Here is an 18,660-nt window from a genome sequence, read left to right as displayed (position 1 = left end):
GGCCAGAGCACAGGGCCAGAGCGCAGGGGCAGAGTGTGGGGCCAGAGCACAGGGGCAGAGCACAGGGGCAGAGCACAGGGGCCAGAGCGCAGGGGCAGAGCACAGGGGCCAGAGCGCAGGGGCAGAGCACAGGGCCAGGAGTCGCTCCTCCTGTTAACACCCAACGAGGCTGGGCCAGGCCCAATCTCCTCGTCCTGCTGTCCCTCCTCGGAGCGTTTAATTTTCCTGGGATAAAGCACGCCCACGTGACTGTTTTCTGGGAATAAATAAGCCTCAAGTGCTGCAGCGTAGCTCCTGTAAACAAGCAATTACACTTTATTCAGGGACCCCTCTCTCTTGTCTTTCTCCCTCTCTCTTTTGTTTCAATGAAATTTAATGAGCTAAATCCGCGGTTTGGTTTTGTTGGATATGTGAGAGGTGCTTCTGTTTGCCTTTTAAGTACACAGGCGTGCCTGAGTTCCTATGCGCATATGTTTCTGTGTGTGCGTGTTGGTCTGTACGTGTGTGTTTGTGTGTGTCTGCATATGCGCGTGGTTGTGTATGTGTGCATATGCGTGTTTGTTTGTGTGTGTATGTGTGTATTCGCATATGGGCGTGTGGTTTAAACATTCAAACTGACAATGTGTTTTCTGTGCAAATGGAATTGTTTTGAAGTTTTACCGTTGTGTCGCATTAATTGATCATGCTGAGCTCTTTATATCTTCTGTTACTGGAACATTTTTTTTTATGAGTCCCATTTTACTACTGTTGGAAAGGCACACTGTTTGGGGCACATCTGTTCATCTCTCTCGCCCTCGCTCTCAATCACTCTCTCTGTCTCTGTCTCTCTCACTCACTCTCTCGGCCTCTGTCTCTCTCACTCACTCTCTCTCTCTGTCTCTTTCTCTGTCTCTCTCTCCTACTCTCTGTCTCTCTGTCTGTTCTACTCTCTCTCTGTCAATCATTCTCTCTCCCATCACTCACTCCCTGTCTCGGTCTCTGTCTCTTTTTCTCTCTCTCTCTCTCCCTCCCTCTCTCTCTGTCTCTCTCTCTCTCCCTCCCTCTCTCTCTGTCTCTCTTGCTCTCCCTGTCTCTCTCTCACTCTGTCTCTCTGTCTCTCTCTCTCTCTCTCTCTCTCTCTCTCTCTCTCCCTGTCTCTCTCTCAGAATGAGAGCACGTTGGATGGGAGCTGTGGAGATCCACAGGAGGCGCTGGACGGCCTAGCTGACATCTCTCTGGTGAGCCCTCCCCCTGCCCCCTCCCCCCCACATCCATGGCAACAAGGGTGTGGGGGTAAGGGGGCGGGAGGAGGGGGGGTGATAGGGACAAACAGAGGAAGGGGTGGAAGCGAGGGAGGGGGGAAGTTGTGTGGGACGGTATGAGAAGGAGAAAGAAGAGGAGAGAAGGAGAGGGGGAATGGAGAGAACACAGGGTCTCTGGAGAGGGTGGGGGTTGTGATTGTGTGCTCCCTGCCTGTGGAAGTGAGGGAGGAGAGGGGGGCTGTTCCAGTAGTGCCTCCTCCCGGCTCTGTAGACCGCCAGAGGAGTGTGCACCACGCCCGCATAGCATCCCGCGGTCTGCTACTGAGTCCAGCCCACGTCAGTGTCCTGCAGAGCAGCGTGTCACTGGCCACAGCATCGCCCGGGGAGGGAAGGCTTCCAGTGGGACTGCCGTGTCTCATTGCACAACAGCGCCCCCTCTGGACACACACGCACCAGCAGTCTGCATGCATTCTCCCCAACTGTGGAGTGGACAGAGCTGCAGTTTGACCTCTCACATCAGAGGAGAGCTGCAGTAATGAGCATAAAATGATTTACCATTTGGCCGATTGAAAATGAGAAAAAATATGAGTAGTTTGAGCAGATTGGACAATCACGGTCCTGTTGGATAGTTCCTCTTGAAAATCAAGACTCACTTCATATTTGTGTTTATTTTGACCACTTTTCCACTGCGTTTGTTTCTATCCATCCATTCAATCCTGGCTCATTGTTTTTCTGTTTTGTTCGGTTTGATCTGTGTGTTGTTTTTAAAGCCGAGTTGTCTGAGAATGAGAATCTTCAAACAGAGCTGCATATGGTTGGTCTAGAGTATGGAGTAGATAATCAAGTTTGCAGTGGTCAGTGTAAGAAACTATTTCCAAAGTTGTATGCACTGTGAATAGGAAAATGAGGAATGTGAATATGTAAGCATGCTGTAGCTGGATTTATTTATTGGTAAAAAAATGTATGTGTAGTATTTCCGTCAAATATTTACAAGATTGAAGTGCATTTGACTTGTGTTGCTGTTTGGCGGGTGGGTGTGCTATTCAATGAAGGCATGAAGGTAAGATGCATTGTAACTACATTGCAACAGGAATGTAAGTGGCAAAATAGTTTTGAAGCCAATACCTTTTTTTACCCAATTTCTGCTGAATTGTAAATGCCCAAAGTAGAGAAAAATCAATGGAGCGAACTGCCTCTGCATTTAGTATGTGAATGCAATATTACTTTTCAATTGTGTGTGTGTGTGTGTGTGTGTGTGTGTTTATGCTCATATGTGGTTGTATATGTGTGAGTGTGAGTGTGTATGTGTGCTTATGTTCATGTGTAAGTATGTGTGTATATGTGTGTGTATGTGTGTGTGTGTGTGTGTGTGTGTGTTTATGTTCTTGTGCAAGTGTGTATGTGTGCTTATGTTCATGTGTAAGTATGTGTGTATGTGTGTGTGTATGTTTATGCTCGTGTGTGTTTGTGTATGTGTGTACTTATGTTCGTGTGTGTGTGTGTGTGTGTATGTGTGTTTATGTTCATGTGTAAATGTTTGTGTGTGTGTACTTATGTTCGTGTGTGTGTGTGTGTATGTATACTTATGTTCGTGTGTGTGTATGTGTGAGTGTGTATGTGCTTATGTTCATGTGTGCATGTATGTATGTGTGTGTTTATGTTCATTTATATGTGTGAGTGTGTGTGTGTGTGTGTGTGTGAGTGTGTGTGTGTGTGTGTGTGTGTGTTTGACAGACTTGTGTCCTTTGCACTCCAGGATGAAGTGAACTCCGTCGTTGGGCCCCCTCCCTCCTTTAAACCCCCTCCCCCACCGGGGGTCCAGAGACGCCCCAGCCGGCGAGACCACCCCAAACCAAAGAGGCCCTCCTCTCTGTCCTCCCAGGGTGGGCTGTCCTTCACCGCCCCCTCCGGCCTGCCTCCCGCGCCCTCTGACCTCCCCAAACGGGAGGTGGCCACCACCCAGCTCTCCTTAGTCACCCAGCATCCCATTGGCCCATTCCCCCGAGTGCAGTCCCCTGGCAGGGCCAAGCCAGCCCCGCCCCCTCCCGCCCCTGTCCCCGCCCCCACCCCTGCGGCCCCGCCCCCGAGCCCTGAAAAGCTCCCGCCCTCTTCTCCCAGCACCAGTCAGCACTTTGTGATGGTGGAGGTTCACAGGCCCAACGCAGAGCCTGACGTGAATGAGGTTCGACCGCTGCCACAAGCCAGAGGTGAGGGAGACGGGCGTGGCTGATGGGAATATGTTGACACCGCTAGCCAATCCGAACGCGCTTTTTTATGAAAAACTATCCATTTCAAAAGTACTTTTTACAGACGAGCATATTATGCTAAACATTTCTTCATATCCAATACAATATCCGTTTCTATGGCTAAACAAGCCCGTTGTAATAGAGTCTACTCCTGGCTCTGGGAACTGGCCACAAATCAGGAGTAAACCACATCATGAATCATAACAAAATGAGAGTTTGTGAAAGGATTCTCGGAGAACTGCACCGGAAAGGAAAGTGATTTCCGTGGAGCCGTGTAGAAGCTCCGTTCTCGCTGAATGATTCTCCGCCATCAAAAGAGTGTGGAAACTCACCAATAAAAGCCGCGGAGCTGTTAAGCTCTTCGGCTGACGTAGCCGCGGCAGCCACAGAAAAGCGTGTTTGCTGAGAGAGAGCTTTCACAGGGCCATCTCAGAGAGGAGATAGATCTTCTGCCTCCCCCGCCCAACACTGTGAAAGACTTATGAGGAACCGGTCTACATAAAATTATTCATGAAATCGGGGGAGAGGAATAAAATATTGGGCTTGGAGAAGGGCAGATGGTGCCTTTAGCCGTCCTGATCCATCATGTCCTGTCACCACCTGAGACACTGCAAAATACTCTGCTTCGACAGATCAAAATAAAATGATGTAGTACTTCCTTTACTGCATTTCACTATGTATTTCTGTACTGTCTGAAAATGTGTGTGTGTACGTGTATGAGAGAGAGTAGCTGTGAGAGAGTTTATGCGTTTCTTTGTGAAAAAGCACGTGTAAGTACATACAGATTTTTCCTGTTACATTACAATTTTAACTTATTGAAATATCTTCAACAACAACAACTGCAATACATTTTAGATGCAAAAAACGTGTTTCATTCTTTTAAAAAATGAAAGAGCTACATTTGTAATTTCTCAGGAGTGTTCACCTCCCTAGGATCAATACATTGTAGACGTGCCTCTGGCAGCCGTCACGGCTCATCTTGCCCTCGATGGAAAGGAGCCCCTGAAAAGCTGCCACCGCCGTGCTTAGCAGTACGGATGGTGCTACCTTGGTGATGAACTGTGTTTTCAGGACAAAGAGCTCCACTTTAGTCTCAACAGACCACAAACTCTTCTTCCAGGAGGTCTCAGGGTCTGTCATGTGGCTTCTGAGAAACTCAGAGAGTGTGTAAATGGGTTTTAGTAACTGTTGGTGTGTGCTTGTAGGGCGGTCTGTGTAGTGGTTAAGGTACATGACTGGGACCCACAAGGTCGGTGGTTCTAATCCCGATGTAGCCACAATAAGATCCGCACAGCTGTTGGGCTCTTGAGCAAGGCCCTTAACCCCGCATTGCTCCAGGGGAGGATTGTCTCCTGCTTAGTCTAATCAACTGTATGTCGCTCTGGATAAGAGTGAAGTTCCATTATTGTAAAATGTAATGCTTCTTTAAGTGTATGTTACATTACATTGCATTAATGGCATTTGGCAGATGCTATTATCCAGAGCAACATACAGTTGATTAGACTAAGCAGGAGACAATCCTCCCCTGGAGCAATGCAGGGTTAAGGGCTTTGCTCAAGGGCCCAACAGCTGTGCGGGTCTTATTGTGGCTACACTGGGGATCAGACCACCAACCTTGCGTGTCCCAGTCATTTACCTTAACCACTACGCTACAGGCTGCCTCTTCATGTATAGGTATATGTACTGTGTGTATGACAGCGTGTACACAGCTCTCTCTCTCTCTCTCTCTCTCTCTCTGCCCCTGAAGGAGCCGCTCTGTCCCGGCTGTCAGACAGTGGACAGACGCTCAGCGAGGACAGTGGAGTGGACATCGCAGAGTCGGGGGGGTTGAGCAAGGACAGCAGTCCCCGTCCCGCCCGGCCACGCCCCTCGCGGGAGGGGCAGGGAGGGGAGGGCATCTCCAAACCGGTGAGAGAGCAGAGGAACGGGCCGGGGGCGGCACAGGAGAGTAACGGCGCGAGTTTCCCCAGCGTACCGCGGGCTTTAGGGAGATTACGCCTCGCAGCGCCGGGGGATGTGGAATTAACCGCAGCGCATTCTAATTTTATTCCTTCCTTGTTTGTTTTTCGAGTTCATTTTGAGTTTTCTGATTTGACTTTGTCTTTGAGTTTCGCATTAGTTTGTTTTAGTTGCCCTCCATATATCATGTGACTCATCTCATTGCACTGTAAAGCTGAGCACAAGCAGTTGATACTGGATCAACGGGGTGGAGACGGTTCTGTGATTCTGGGCCAGGGGCCGGGGGCCACAGATCTGTGTTTGTGGTCCTGACCCTGGTGTTGGTGTGTCGGGTGTACTGTGAGGACTCTGTGCAGGGGAGCAATTGTCGGGGCAGTAGGGTTGGGAGTGTAGGGCTTGCCATAGGACGTTGATATCAACACTATGTTTCACTATGACTGTAGAATCATTCCTAACTTGTCTTTTTATTATTTATTTTCCTATATTTCTCTCTCTCTCTCTCTCTCTCCCTCGCCCTCGCTCCACAGCCTGGTTTATTGGAGCCCACCTCCACCCTGGTGCGCGTGGCCAAGAGCTCAGGCACACTGGGAATCGCCATCGAGGGCGGGGCCAATACGCGGCAGCCCCTCCCACGCATCGTCACCATACAGGTGAGTCCCCGCCCACACCTACCGTACCGGCCACTCACCTGACCGCAAAGTCGGCGGGTTCGATCCCCGGTATTGCCACAATAAGATCCGCACAGCCGTCGGGCCCTTGAGCGAGGCCCTCAACCCTGCATTGCTCCAGGGGAGGATTGTCTCCTGCTTAGTCTAATCAACTGTTGGCCTCTTCCCAACATGCACATTTCCTTACAGAGTTGTCGGCAAGAGGAGGGACTCGCCAGGTGTTGTAGTCGAGGCGGAGACCCTCTCGATGTTCCCGTCGTGGCTTTGACGCTGCACGGGGTCCTAAATAATGAGTTTAAACGGGCTGAGTGGCTTGTTCTTTTCAAAATGTTCAATCTGTCCTGTGTGCTCATTACACCCCCTTCCCCCCTGACTAAACCAAACAGGCTCTCTGTGGATATTGTAATGTTTCCTGTGGCACTTAAGTGTGAGCGGGCCAGGCGGGGTTCTGGAGCGCCGGCGTTTGGCAGCTGAAACAGCCTTGGCAGGAAGGGGAATCGCAGCGACAGAGACAGAACATGAGGCCTCGAGGAGAGCCACTTTGAGCCGGTTTGAGCTGAACACAGGCAGCATGACATTACATTACATTCATTTAGCAGATGCTCTTATCCAGAGCAACTCAGAGCATAGGAGAACATAAGTGCATTCGCCTGATTAATATGAGAAACAGTGGCAGATCTGGCAAGCGTCGTAATCCCCGACCAGCAAGACACTGCATCACTGAATCACTGAGCAAGAACCAAATCCATACAGACTACATCCATTACAAGGCCTTGGAAAAGTAACATGAAACCATAAGATAATCTAAAACCGTAAAAATACAATACTCTGAATTAGTGCAAAGGGTGAGACTGCTATGCTATGGAAAGATGCCCAATGACTGTGCTGCCCTGACCACATTGGCAGGTTCATTGCAGCATTATGGTGCCAGTGTGACCGGGGGAAGTGATAGGGGGGGCAGGCACCTCTAGGCTGCGGAGCAGAGAGAGACCTGCCCGGGGTGTGGGGTGTGAGGGGTGTGGGGTGGGGGGTGTGTGGGGTGAGCGGTGTGTGGGGGGAGCGGTGTGTGGGGTGAGGGGTGTGAGGGGTGAGGGGTGTGTGGGGTGGGGGGTGAGGGGTGTGTAGGGTGAGGGGTGTGTGGGGTGTGGAGAGTGTGTGTGTGATAGTGGAGCTGCTTCAGTCACCTCCCTGGAGGCCTGTGAAGGTTTTAATCCTGATGTGAGCGGTAACAGCGCGTGAAGGGGTGTGACGGTCGTGTGGCTGCGTAGCGCGTTAGCTGCGTAGCGCGTTAGCTACGTCGCGCGTTAGCTACGTCGCGTGTTAGCTGCGTGGCACGTTAGCTGTGTGGCGCGTTAGCTGCGTAGCGCGTGTGGCTGCATAGCGCGTGTGGCTGCATAGCGCGTTAGCTGCGTAGCGCGTTTGCTATGTCGCGCGTTAGCTGCGTAGCGCGTTAGCTGCAGGGCTTTGGCCGTGCGAGCGGGGAGGCCGGTGACAGGGGGGCTGCAGTGGTCCAGGAGCGAGCGCACCAGGGCTGGGACAGTGCCCGTGCAGAGCGGGTGTTGAGGGACGGGCAGATTTGACCCCGATGTCACTGAGAGAATCCACACGCCTGACTCTCTCTGCGTCCCTTACAAGCCAAGGACACGCGTGTATATCCGGTGTCCTGGTACGGCTCCGGCCCGGCAGAAATGAAAATTTCATTTCATTTCATTCCTCCATTCGGCTTTTAATTCCTCATTCTATTCTATCTGCCCTATTTATCCGTCTGCGTGTGGAAATGTGGAGTGACATTTCTGAACTGAGTCACAGCTCCGGCACCCTGGTTTCTTCAAAGCGTCGCGTTTTTCTCGGTATTCCTCTTTAGTGTTTTTTTCCCCTGCGAGTGATTGAAAGTCATCCTTGGCGGTATGAAACGGCTGATTACACAGCGTGGGGCTGGGTGGGGGTGGGTTCAGGAGGGAGGGTGAATGGTGAAATCATCAAGAGGAAGATCGAAGGGGACAACCTTTCCTCTTCCCCCCTGCACAGAAGCACTGAGGGAGGGAGGCGGAGAGGGCGGGGTCTGCTAATGGACCGGCTTGCGTGGGTTTCAACCCAGACTGCGGCAGAGAGAGTTCATTCAGCATCTGCGTAATGTGAATTCAGGAATTTAATGCATTTTATTCTGTCTCTCTTGTACTTAGGCTAATTGCAGCATGGAGAAGAAAGGGGCAGAGCATATTGAGATTTCCATATCAAAATGCTGTGTGAATAGAGCCAAATTTTGCGTTTTTTGTTTTTTTTCAGGCTTTGAACTAGTGATGACTAAAGTAATTGCATTCCAATGGGTTCATTTTTGTTTGTATGTTTTTCTTATAAATATGAGACTAAATGTTCAAATATTTTCACACAGCGTCACATTGAAATGGAGGTTGTTCCTAACTGTAAAACATCACTACAGCTGTATGTGTTGACAGGTTTTGTTGATTGGTGTCCCTAATCTTAATGTGACTAATTTAGGTTCCTTCCTTGGCAGCATTAACATAGCAGAACATCCAAAAAGAGTTATGTTTTATGAGAAGTGTTGTGGTTTTCTGCTTATTTCTTATTTTTCTGGATGAAAAACAGATGTTGCCATCAAAAATATGGAATGCTTCACATCACTGTTGTCCAAATTATTTTGTTCCCATGAAAAAGTCTTGTTTTTCACCCTCCAATCAACCCCAATGCTCTTTTTGGGTACTCAAACAAAAGCATAAGCAAAAAATAAACATCCTCCCAGATTTAGCGTTACCTTTGATTGCTGGTGATTGGCTCACTGAGACAATCACACAGAGAGTTACCCTCTGTGAGGGTCACGCCAGGCGAGCAGGTGTGTTTTTTAAATCTTTCTTAAAAACCTGCCGGGCTAAAAGGTTATCACCGGCTCCCACTCCCAGTTCATCTTTTAGCCGGCCTGTTCAGTGAAGTGTTGATGTCTCGCTCGATTGCACCCTCATGCCTGGCGTTTTAAAAAAAATAGACCTATAGTAATCTGCTCTGCCAGCAGTAAATGTCACCTCCAGGAGAAGATCTCCTAGCAATCCACTGGAGCCTGTTATTTTTATTTTATTTATTTTTCATGGCCCGTATGTCTCCTGTTAATTGAAGGCCAGATCTGGGCGATGGATGGCACTGGGGCCCTTTATCTTGTGAATCTGCTCCTCTCCACTGCCAGCGGCCCGGCGTGACCCAGGCGTTAGCAGTGAGACACACTGACGGATGATTTTTCCTTTACGAGTCCTGCCCTCTCTTAGCGTGTTTTGACGTGGGTAACGTGGGTAACGTGGGTAATGTGGGTAACGTGGGTAATGTGGTCTGATGCAGGGCTGCTGGGCGGCTCCCTTGCAGTGCAATAGCGCACACCATGGTCTAAGAGCAAATGCAGCCATGTAGCTCACAATGGGATCTGTATCGCTTAAGGCAGGGGTGTCACACTCCAGTCCTGGAGGGCCGCAGTGTCCGCTGGTTTTGGGTGTGTTTCAGCACGAGAGATACATTTCGAAGTCTTTAATTGGCTAAAGAGTCCACACACCTTGTTCTCAAGGCCTTAATTGGCTGCTGATTGAAAGCAGAAACACCAGCAGACACTGCGGCCCTCCAAGGGATATATGGGATGAGAGGGATTCGGTCTGCGGGGACAGCAGTGTTCAGGGACAGCAGTGTTCAGGGACCTCTGTTGGCTGTCCGGGTGCCCGTGCGTTGAATTCTGCTCGCTCGTATGATTGGGCGATGATGTGGGAAGAAGCAGCCGGCTCACACCGTGTGTTTTTCAGGAGGTGTGTTTTGGCAGCAGGTGGTGTGAGCACACTTGGACATTCAGGTGCTGTTGAAAACGGCAAGATTAAATTAAAAAAAGGCTTGATCTGGAGGGGCCCAGAATCCAGATGCGATGGATGTGTGAACGCGTGTCGGTCGGTTCTTGGGAGTCGGACGGGAGCTTTGCTTGGAGAGGCATAATGGCTGCTTGTTCCCTCACTTCCACACAGAAACTTTTACCTGCCGGAAGGAAGGCAGAGCTAGAGAGGACTTCAGAGGCTTTTCTGCCAAATGGGATTAAGGATTTGTCTGGCTCATTTTTATAAACATTTTGAATTTAGATCAACTTAAGAATGTTTCCAAAAACTAGCCAGCTAAGTCCTTAATCCCATTTTGTTATATAGATTTCCTGGACCAAACATATCTGTGACATACAATCGTATGCAATCATATAAAAATATTTTTATTCTAAATATTGATGAAGCCGGGTTAAAATTTGTCAGTCATGTCCTGGAAATTTTACTGGTGCCTACAAGGTTAATGTATTACTAATAAAGTATTAAACCCAAGGTAGGTGGATAGTTACACCCAAAATATCACTGGAATCCCTCCATCTTCAGTTGTACAAATTTTCCAATACTACGCTCCTATACTGTAAACATCCTTTAAAATTCCCCCGTCTATTATTGACAGCCATGTATATTTACACTGAAATTTCTATTAAGATTGTATAGTTGGCTTTCCGGAGATGAAAACTGATTTCAGTTTTAGTGTATGCTTTTGATGGGCTCAGACAGTGTTTTATATGCAATGAATTTCTGATGACCTGCTGGCTTAATAATATCTTATATAGTGGCATCATCAGATTTGTGGTTTAAAGCAAGAAGATATTCTTCAAGTAATTCCAAAGCTGCTTGTGTAGTGATATTATAACTCCAGAGGTTGTCCATGTTTACATTACATGATTATTTTTTAAAATATTAAATCTTATTTCAGTTTTCCACTCTTTGGAACATCTGTTTTTGGAACATCAAAAACAGATGTTCCAATCAAAAATATGGAATGCTTCAAAATCACGGGATGGTTTCCATAACCTCTCTCTTCGCCCTTAAAATTATTTTCCTGTAGTGATCAGGAATTATGGGTAATTTGGAAATTTGGTAATCAACCCCAGTGCTCTTTTTGGGTACTCAATAGAGACACCAAAACAAGCTTTAGTGAAAAATAAACACATTTAGCACTATCTTTGATTGCTGGTGATTGGCTCACTGAGACAATCACACAGAGAGTTACCCTCTGTGAGCATCATGCCAGGCAAGCAGATGTGTCTGTTTTTAGAAATGTTCTTAAATCCCAGCTGGTCTAAAAGGTTGCCATCGGTTTGTTTCCAAATGTCACATTCAACTTGATACCACTGCACTCAACAGCATTATACAACTGACAAGCCATCAGAACTTTCTGGAAATATCTGAAACAGGGATACTGAACTCAGGTTCAGAATGCCACAGTGTCTGCGGGTATTTTCTCCAGCCATACTAACCCACCTGATTTGACTCATTATTACCTCCTTGGTCAAGGAAGTAAGCTCATTTGTGAAAGTAGGTGGTATACTGTAGCGCATGGTGGCAGCAAATAGCTGCAGGACCTGGTCTCATCTGTGTGGGGCCATTGAAAACTGAAAAACATTGAATACACTACTGAAATAAAGTGAAATAATATTTCTAAAGAAAACTCCAGAATTCGATCTTGTTAAGGATAAATCCCCCTATCTGGCAACCCTATTCACTGAGCAGCAAGAGGGCTAGGCCGCCTTTACAGAAACCGCCAGTGCCAAAGCGTTAACAGAGCAGTAACAGTGATAACGGCTGTTCCTGGGAGGATTGATATCAGATATGGTGTACGGGTCAATAAAGTGGAGTAAAAGAAATCATTTTTGTGTCACGCTTTGTTTAGAAAGCCATCATTGATATTGCACTGGGTGCTGAGGCCTCTCAGATTAGACTGACCCAGTGTTACTCAGTGTTCTTAACAGCACCGGCCCAGCCTCCCTTCAATTGACACCTAAATATTCCAATTTGAGGCTTCTGAAAACACATTAATTCACTGTGACCACACGCAATACTGTGGCAATGGATGTAACACCGGAGAAGTAATTATGTTTCTTCTCTCTCTCCCTCTCTCTCTCATTCTCTCTCCCTCTCTCTCATTATCTGTCTCTCCCCCTATCTCTCTCACACACATACTCTCTTATTCTCTCTCATTCTCTCTCTCTCTCCCTCTCTCATTCTCTCTCTCCCTATCTCTCACACTCTCATTCTCTCTCTCTCCCTATCTCTCACACACTCTCTCTCTCTCTCCCTCTCCCTCCTCCTCCTCCCCCCACGCTCCGTGGCAGAGGGGGGGCTCTGCCCATAACTGCGGGCAGCTGCGGGTGGGTCAGGTGATCCTGGAGGTGAACGGCGTGTCGCTGAGGGGGCGGGAGCACCGGCACGCAGCGCAGCTCATCGCCGAGGCCTTCAAGACCAAGGAGAGGGACTACATCGACTTCCTGGTCACCGAGTTCAACGTGGCGCTGTAGAGAGGCTGTAGACCCTGTAGAGGTCACAGGGGAGGCACGGGGGACGGCTGGCGAGGGGAGGTGGAAAGCCTGATGAGTACGGACAGGGGGGGGTCAGAAATATGTTTGCATGTTTTCGGCCATACTCCCTTTCCTCCTCCTCTTCTTCCTCTTCCTCTTCCTCCCGCTTCCTCGCCCCCAGCAGCTCGCTGCAAGTTGGAGCACTGGGAGGAGAACAGTTTCTGACCGGTCGTGAACACCACATTCTTCCCCATCCACAAGGGTACATGGGCGGCTGTTGGACTACTGTCCCCTGCAAAAAGAAAACCCCTGCAGTGTGGAGCAAACGCACCTGACCAATGCCAGGCCCCTTACAGGCCAGCGTCCAGCCAATGGAAGGGGGCAGCGACGCATCATCGGGACAACAAGGGGGTGGGTCCTCCCATAGGTGTTTAGATGCCCCAACAGTAAACAAAAGGTGGACACTAAAGCTCCAGTCCCACAGGACCTTCTCCCTGAAACGTCCACCACACACACCCTCTTCTAGGCGACGCAGCATATGTAAGGGTCCCATGATCCCCCCCTCCTCCCCCAGGGGTTCTGTGGCGTCCTGTTTCTGCACTTCCTGTGGTCTCCACACTGCTGGGCTTCAGTGGGATGGCACAGGGCTGGACTGTTGAACTCTCTCTCCAGTATCGCACCGCAGTGGGAGACATCTTCCCTCCCCCTCCTGCTAATGCCGCTGTGTGTCTAATCTCCGTGTCAATCTGTCACTGTTTGCACCTGGGGGAACGTGCTGTACACACATAATCACAGACGCACTGTACCATCGCTCTTTCCCAAAGCCCTTTTTTATACGTACACGGAGCTGTTGGCTTATTTTATAATAAGTTCCTCTGTATAAATGAATATATGTAAATACACAAAAGGTAAAGCAGAGTTGTACAATGTGAGACTACATAAAACAGTGTTATGTGGGAACCTTCCAAAAAACGTTTTGAAAAACCCACCGTTTTTGGCTTTTCCTTTGCAACATTTTTTTTTCTCAATTGCCTGTGGTCTGTATTTTCATTTGTGCTGTTCCCAGTCCATTGTGTCCACTGCACTGTAATTACAATGAGCACTGGTGATTGAGTGGGGGGGGGGGGGGCAGGGCTGGGGTTTAGAAAGGTGGGTCTATGGTTTACAATGGCAACCCCAACACATTCACAGAGCTTAAACGGAGAGTAAACACAATGGAGAAACCGAGGCACTTTACCATTATTACTTCATTATGGGGGAGAGAGCAAATGAGGGAAGGGGAAAGGAAGAAGAAAAGGATTGAAAACAATTGTGCAATAGGAGAGAGGGAGGGAGAGAGAAGGGGGGAATGGGGGGAGGGGGAGGGGGGGTTGACATCTCAGGTGTGGGGAAACTTCAGGTGTTTTTTTGTTTGTTTTATTTGGAGCGATCGCAAAAGTGACACTGATCTTCGAGACAGTATTCAGTTCATAGGAACAAACTGAAGGATGATTGACTTCAAAAATGCTATTTTGAACACATGGTAATACATTGTGTTTGTGGATGAGAGTCATATGCAGAATCCTGCTGTATTTTTCTAAAGGGACAGACAGGCAGTTGTGTGGAAGGGTTCCATTCACCTGTGCACGTGCTCCCAAGATTAAAAATATATATTTTATACTGAATTACAATTATGAACTTCTAATGTATGGAGGAATATGAATACAACATGAATATACTAATGAAGTTGTGATCCATAAATATATACTGTACAACTTTATACTGTAACTGTTTAGATGACAGTAAAGGCCATTTCTGAGTCCTGCCTGTTTTTGGCTTTTTGGCTGTTTATTTCTTTGTGTGTTTCAGTTGGTATGCATCTGTGACTCCAGGGTAGGACCTCAGGTGTAATGTTTTATTATGCCACTGTTAGAACACACATTCTGCCAGAGTGATACAGTAGAAACTCCCTATAGACCCTATAGATTCACCAGACGCTCGGCTCTGTTTGAATAGTGAAAGCTTCGTCTCCCTGTTGCCGAAAGCATTCCATTAAGGCCCAGTAGAATTCTGTAACAGCGGATGTTTTGCACTGTAATACAGCACTACAAACGCATGTTGCCTCTTGTCGTTAGGAGAGACTTATCCATCAGAAGAGACTATAGATTGTGTGTTATTACAAACTGGCAGACTGCTTTTTTATGCTATACTACTCACAAAATAGTCCATACAATGATGTATGGACCACCAGCATAATGCCAGAATTGATTACACACAAAAAACAGAGGTTCCTTGCTTAAAACAATTCTATAATTAAATTTGAAAGACCTGTAAGTAAGTATTTAAGCCATTTATGCAATTCCACACGCAGTAAAAGAGCTGTAAGGATCATTATGTAGTGCACCAGTAATTACGAAGTTGCTGAAGATCAGCGATTCTCAGATAGTTCTCGGAGAGAGAGAGGCAGCCTGGGTTGATGCCCTACGATGGCGGTTTGAAGAGATGGATTCTCATCGGGTTTTGGAGGATAGCCAGAGACTCTGATTATCTCGGCTCGAACTTTATTTTCTTTGTGCTGAGTCGTCAAATATCATCTGGTGTGGTTCTCATGAGGCACTATTCTCCCACCCGCTGGGCCTTACATTTTATTCATATTATGTTTAAAAAAAACCTTTCCTTTGTTGTGACAACAAAGGTGAATGAACAATCATATGCAACTTAATAATTCTATTTCTACTGGATATTTTATCATTTATGGTAGTGCCTGACTGTACATCAGTGACGTGTACAGATGAGGACCAAAGAATGGAAGTCTCACTTCAAACTATTATATAATGCAGTCATCGTCAAAGGAAGCGTGTTTCTGCCATGCTGTAGGACTTCAGTATTGCTCCAGTCCTCCATAGGGAGGGTGACCCGATTTACAAACAATCTGGGTATCCAATGATCAATTAACTGTGCTTTGAACATGATACAAACAAAACTGAAATAAAAAAAGAATCATATAAACAAATATACAATGCATGTACATGAAAAAACTATCAATTCTAGTCCTGTTTTATATGAACACTTTTATAAGAATACATTTTACAAGACGCAGGACAGTGTTAACTCGTCTTTTAAACCCTTGGGATTTAACTTTAAAACTTACAGCCAATTTTTAAGACTAATGAGGAAATGCAGCAGTGGTGAAGGTCAGCAGTGCTTTTATCTGCTAGCAGTGCACAGTGTTAAAATGGATTTGTCAAAATCATAAATTTTTAAAAAATTGTTATGCAAGTTTCTTTGGATAAGAAAGTAAGTGTGGACCAGTTTTCTTCATCACTTCTTTATTGTTACACTGGTCAACTCCATTCTGCAGTGGCTCCATAAGATTGCAGACAAAAAAGATTCTCTTATTCTAAATCAGGTTTGTATAAATCAGGCATGCCAGGGGGTGAATGTGACCTGCCATCGATACACACTCTTGGTCATTTGATCATTGAGAAAAAATTGTAAAATATTCCCTCACATTAATGACTAAATAAGTAACTATAAACTATAAATGTTTGGCCCGTTTAATCTGACACCCAGGACTTTAAGGTCACAGCCCTGCCCTAAACAGGACTGTGAGTTGACGATATGGTGCTTTGAGCACTTGCCATTCTGAGAGTGTCAGTCCTAGGGCTTGTAATTCTAAACTGAGACTTAAAGGGCCTCATCTCTTCCTGTCATCATGACCTCTAACGCAGCAGAGACCCTGCGGGCAGGCCTGGGAGACCCTGCAGCATCCCATTATCGCTTATCCTCTCGGTTATTGCAAGAAAGTACGCGGATCAAGGCTTGGAGGACCAATGGCTGTCACTGCGGCGAGTGGCAAAGACGGTACTGTGCCTCCACAGCCAGGGAAACGCTGACTTCACTCTTCTTCTTTTCTCTTCTTTAACTCTCCAAATTACTTTTCAATTTCCATTTTATAGGTGCTTCACTGGCCTGACAATATACAGTGTTGTCTGTATGGCAATCAACAAAAGGACAAGGTTAAAACATTTTTTTTAAAGATTTAATGGCTCAGCTGTTCTTACAGAAACAATTATCTTAAGCTTTACTGGCACGAAGATACATGTTTTATTTCCATACACATATTGAAATTATAATATTACGAAATGAAAAACAACATACAGTATAACTGCATGACTGAGAATCTACAAAGATAATGCAAATAATTAAAACAGGGTAATGAACTGATACACAAAACTGTGTACTAATTAATGTGACATTGCAATGTCTCTCCTCTCTCTGGTTCAAATATATGATGTTTTACAGATATGATAAGTCGTTAAAGCTCTTCCAAATGAGGCTGCCTATCGTTTTCATTCTTAAAGAATTTTCCTGGGAATAAATTATAGCCGCTATCCTCACATTTTAAACCACTGCAGAATATACCATTCTTTCAGCACCTATCAACACACTCACAACTTTTTTATTCAAAATTTGTCCTTCATGGGTATTATGAAAGAGGTGTTCTCTTTCTCTTTCTCTCTATGTTTCTTTCTCTCTCTCAGGAATTCAGGCATATTCAAGCCTAGCCATGTAGCCATTACTCGAGTTTATGCTTACATTTTCTCTTCCGAATATTAAGGTTCATGTTCAACATTTTATTCATTTTACTGTCGGTGTTGTTGATCCTGAATGTTATAATGCTCTTTATTTTGAGTCGGTTCTCAACTTTCTAATAGGCCTACAATATGGCCCAGCTTTCTATATTGACAGCAATATCACAGCAATATTCTATATCACAGCCTGGCTCGCGCACGGTAGCCGGTGGTGGTCTTACAGCTCCCTTGCGTGGCAGCAAAGGGTAGCGTTTTTCACGTTACAGAAAATTAATAAAACGAAGAAGGCTTTGGAGGACATTAGTTAGCCCATCACAATATCCTTCTAACACCGTCGGTTCCTTCTTGGGGACATTAATTATAATTAAAATCGTGGTTTTTCAATATGGATTGGCTATGCAATTGTCAGATTTTTGTCCTTGATTTAATACATAAGTTGCCTGCGTAAGATTGTTTCGCATCATCCACAAATTAATAAATCCACAGAATATAGACTAGGTACGCCATTACATTACAGAGTTTGCTCGAATATTCAAGAAATTGTGACGATTGAAAAGAGTGCACGAATGTCCTGATAAAACGTGCAGTTATTCTGTTATGCATGTTGGCCAAAATGCGTCTCGGATATGTCAAACGTTCCTCAACTCCGGGTCCAGCAATAAGATGTAGGCTATTTAAGTCCGCAGCTACAAACTAATGAATCTAGCTACAGTAGCCTAAATATTTAACTGTACGGGGAGGACGCTTATCATTAAATGTTTTTCAAAAGTCCGACACAATTGTGAATAAATATCGAAACGGTTGGACCCAGCTCAAGTTATTAAGCCAACTTTATTCGCCTATCATTAACAACTAACTCCTACTATTGTTTCTAAATGCAACCTAATCAGACGAAGAAATGTGTGAAGCAAAGCTGCTTAACCAAGCTGATATGTGCATCCCTGTGTCGAATCTGTGTAGCAGGATTCAGCGAGCAATTTGGGACTAGGGCAGTTTTCAGAAGCCGTGGTTGCCCTGTCGCTTGGTGACACAGGTCGAGTTTGTTAGTTTATATGCTGTTCTCAAGGCAACCTGTGATTTGCTAGGCAACTTTGAAGTCTGTAACCTCGGCGTCTCTCTGAAGCTACCCAAATTCTAACATGAAGCTTTATTTCTTGAGAAACAAACGTGTGAGGTAGGTTACAGAAAAATGTGCATGTTGCATTAGTTTGTTAGTCTGGATATTGCATGTCGTTGGCTAACGTTAGTTTGCTTATTTACTCCTAACGAAAATGTTTAATAGGCCTACTGCTACGAAGCAGTAGCTATAGCTACTGAATTTTCGGTGCTAACACAGATTGCCGGGTTACACAAAAACGGTTACAAGCTAATATAGACACCAGAATCGTGTCACATCAGGATCAAAGTTGTTCAAATAGTAGGCTATATTTGGTGTCCTGCGCGCCCTCAATTTTATTGCGATTAACTGGCAAATTGCTTCACTAAGTATCACTATTTAAATATTGAGTGAAATATCAAATGTAGTAGGTTAATAATATTACAGCCGACATATATTTAGCCTGATGTTTTACAAATATTTAACACAATAATTCTAACAGTAAAATAAAAATGCAAAAT

At 46.0% G+C, this 18,660-nt stretch overlaps 1 protein-coding gene across 1 annotated transcript in view; it reads left to right on the top strand.

The window, feature by feature from the left end:
• The window catches only part of whrna (whirlin a), a 93,352-nt gene extending 80,883 nt beyond the window's left edge, over nucleotides 1–12,469 (top strand). The window contains exons 8-12 of the mRNA XM_061263206.1: nucleotides 1,146–1,217; nucleotides 2,998–3,448; nucleotides 5,235–5,395; nucleotides 5,974–6,096; nucleotides 12,287–12,469. Of these exons, the coding sequence (XP_061119190.1) occupies nucleotides 1,146–1,217; nucleotides 2,998–3,448; nucleotides 5,235–5,395; nucleotides 5,974–6,096; nucleotides 12,287–12,469 (990 nt within the window). The remainder of the gene's footprint in view (nucleotides 1–1,145; nucleotides 1,218–2,997; nucleotides 3,449–5,234; nucleotides 5,396–5,973; nucleotides 6,097–12,286) is intronic.
• Nucleotides 12,470–18,660: the final 6,191 nt, after the last annotated feature.

Source organism: Conger conger, chromosome 12 (assembly GCF_963514075.1).
Source record: "Conger conger chromosome 12, fConCon1.1, whole genome shotgun sequence".
Lineage (NCBI taxonomy): Eukaryota > Metazoa > Chordata > Actinopteri > Anguilliformes > Congridae > Conger > Conger conger.
Note: the sequence above shows the minus strand (reverse complement) of the source record. Positions and strands in the feature narration are given on the sequence as shown.